The sequence below is a fragment of the Callospermophilus lateralis genome, chromosome 1, assembly GCF_048772815.1.
Source record: "Callospermophilus lateralis isolate mCalLat2 chromosome 1, mCalLat2.hap1, whole genome shotgun sequence".
NCBI lineage: Eukaryota > Metazoa > Chordata > Mammalia > Rodentia > Sciuridae > Callospermophilus > Callospermophilus lateralis.
The window spans coordinates 219034608-219036409 of record NC_135305.1 but is presented as its reverse complement, the minus strand read 5'-3'; the positions used below and the strand labels follow the sequence as shown (position 1 = coordinate 219036409).

Here is a 1802-nt window from a genome sequence, read left to right as displayed (position 1 = left end):
AGTTGCTAGGGCTGCCATAACCCAGAACCATAGACTAAGTGGCACAACACAAAATTATTTTCTCTCAGTTCTGAAGTCTAGAAGTCCTAAGTTCAAGGTGTCTGCAGGTGTAGTTTGATGACACATTACCAAGTTTTGCTGCTGCCATCTATACATTTTATTACCTTTCTACCCTATTTTTGTCTTCAGATTTTTCAAAAACATGGCAACTACTAACCACACAGGTGTTTCAGAATTCCTTCTCCTGGGACTGACAGAGGACCCAGCCCTGCAGCCCCTCATCTTCAGCCTGTTTCTGTCCATGTACCTGGTCACCATCCTGGGGAACCTGCTCATCATTCTGGCTGTCAGCAATGACTCCCACCTCCACACCCCCATGTACTTCTTCCTCTCCAACCTGTCCTTCAATGACATTTGCTTGGTCACCAGCACAATCCCCAAGATGCTGGTGAACATCCTGAGACAGGATCAGAGCATCACCTATGCAGGCTGCCTCTCCCAGATCTGCTTTGTCTTGATTTTTGGTGGTTTAGAAAATTGCCTGCTTGCAGTGATGGCCTATGATCGCTTTGTGGCCATTTGTCACCCCCTGACATACGCTGTCATCATGAATCCCCGCCTCCGTGTCCTGCTGGTTCTACTCTCCCTGCTCATTAGTGTGGTGCACGCCCTCCTCCACACTCTGATGGTGCTGTGGCTGTCCTTCTGCACAGATGTGGAGATCCCCCACTTCTTCTGTGAACTTGCTCAGGTCATCAAGGTGGCCTGCTCTGATACCCTCATCAATAATGTCCTGGTATATCTGGTGGCTGGTCTATTTGCTGGTGTTCCTCTCTGTGGGATCATTTTCTCTTATGTTAACATTGTGTCCTCTGTCTTGAGGATGCCCTCATCAGGAGGAAAGCACAAAGCCTTTTCCACCTGTGGGTCTCACCTGTCTGTTGTCTCCCTGTTCTATGGGACAGGTTTTGGGGTGTACATTAGCTCTGAGGTGACTGACTCCCCCAGGAAGACTGCAGTGGCTTCAGTGATGTACTCTGTGGTCACTCAGATGCTGAACCCCTTCATCTACAGCCTGAGGAACAGGGACATGAAGGAAGCCCTGAGGAAGCTCATAGGAAGGACAGCTTCTCTATGATGTGTTGTCACTTGTGTTTCTAGAATACATAAAAAGAAAACAAACAAACAATAAGAACAACAACAACAACAACAACAAAAAAACAGGATTCTGGGAGAATCAGATCCCTAATCCTTTTGTCCCTACATTTTTCTGAATGACTCTATCATGTAATGACCAGGTACATTGAACTTGGAATGAATCTTGATATTGCTTCATGCTAAGTCTGTTAGGAGACATGATTCCAAGTCTCTTAACACAGTTCCTTTTCTGAAGTCTGCAGCAGCAGTGTCTGAAGTTGGGGTTCTGGTTTTAGAAAGTGTTTTGTGGTGCAGTAAATTGAAGAGGCAGACAGAGCAGGGATAGTATTTAAACCAAGCTCTAGTCATGGCTAGCTAACTGTTCCTGTGCCTGGAGTCCTGTGAATTGCTGTCTGGAGTTAATCCTAATATTCGTAGCCTGTCAATCAGTTTCTGAGACTTGTTATTGATAGTCCATGATTCAAGGCAATGATAGCATCTACCATATTAAGGTCATTATCTATACATTTTCATAATTTAAAGATATAAGTGGGTTGAGATGATTATTTGATTTATGAGCCTGATTCAGTTCATTTGATTGCTTTATCAAGATTCCTTTAATCCTCAGAATAAGAAAATTACCTAACAGTCACACTCAGACATCG

The 1802-nt window shown here is 44.4% G+C and overlaps 1 protein-coding gene across 1 annotated transcript; it reads left to right on the top strand.

Annotated features, from left to right (window-relative positions):
• Positions 1–202: 202 nt before the first annotated feature.
• On the top strand, positions 203–1138 carry LOC143411098 (olfactory receptor 7G2-like). Its single transcript, XM_076871874.2, has one exon. The coding sequence runs from the start codon at positions 203–205 to the stop codon at positions 1136–1138; it is 936 nt and encodes a 311-aa protein (XP_076727989.2).
• The last annotated feature ends 664 nt before the right edge of the window (positions 1139–1802 follow it).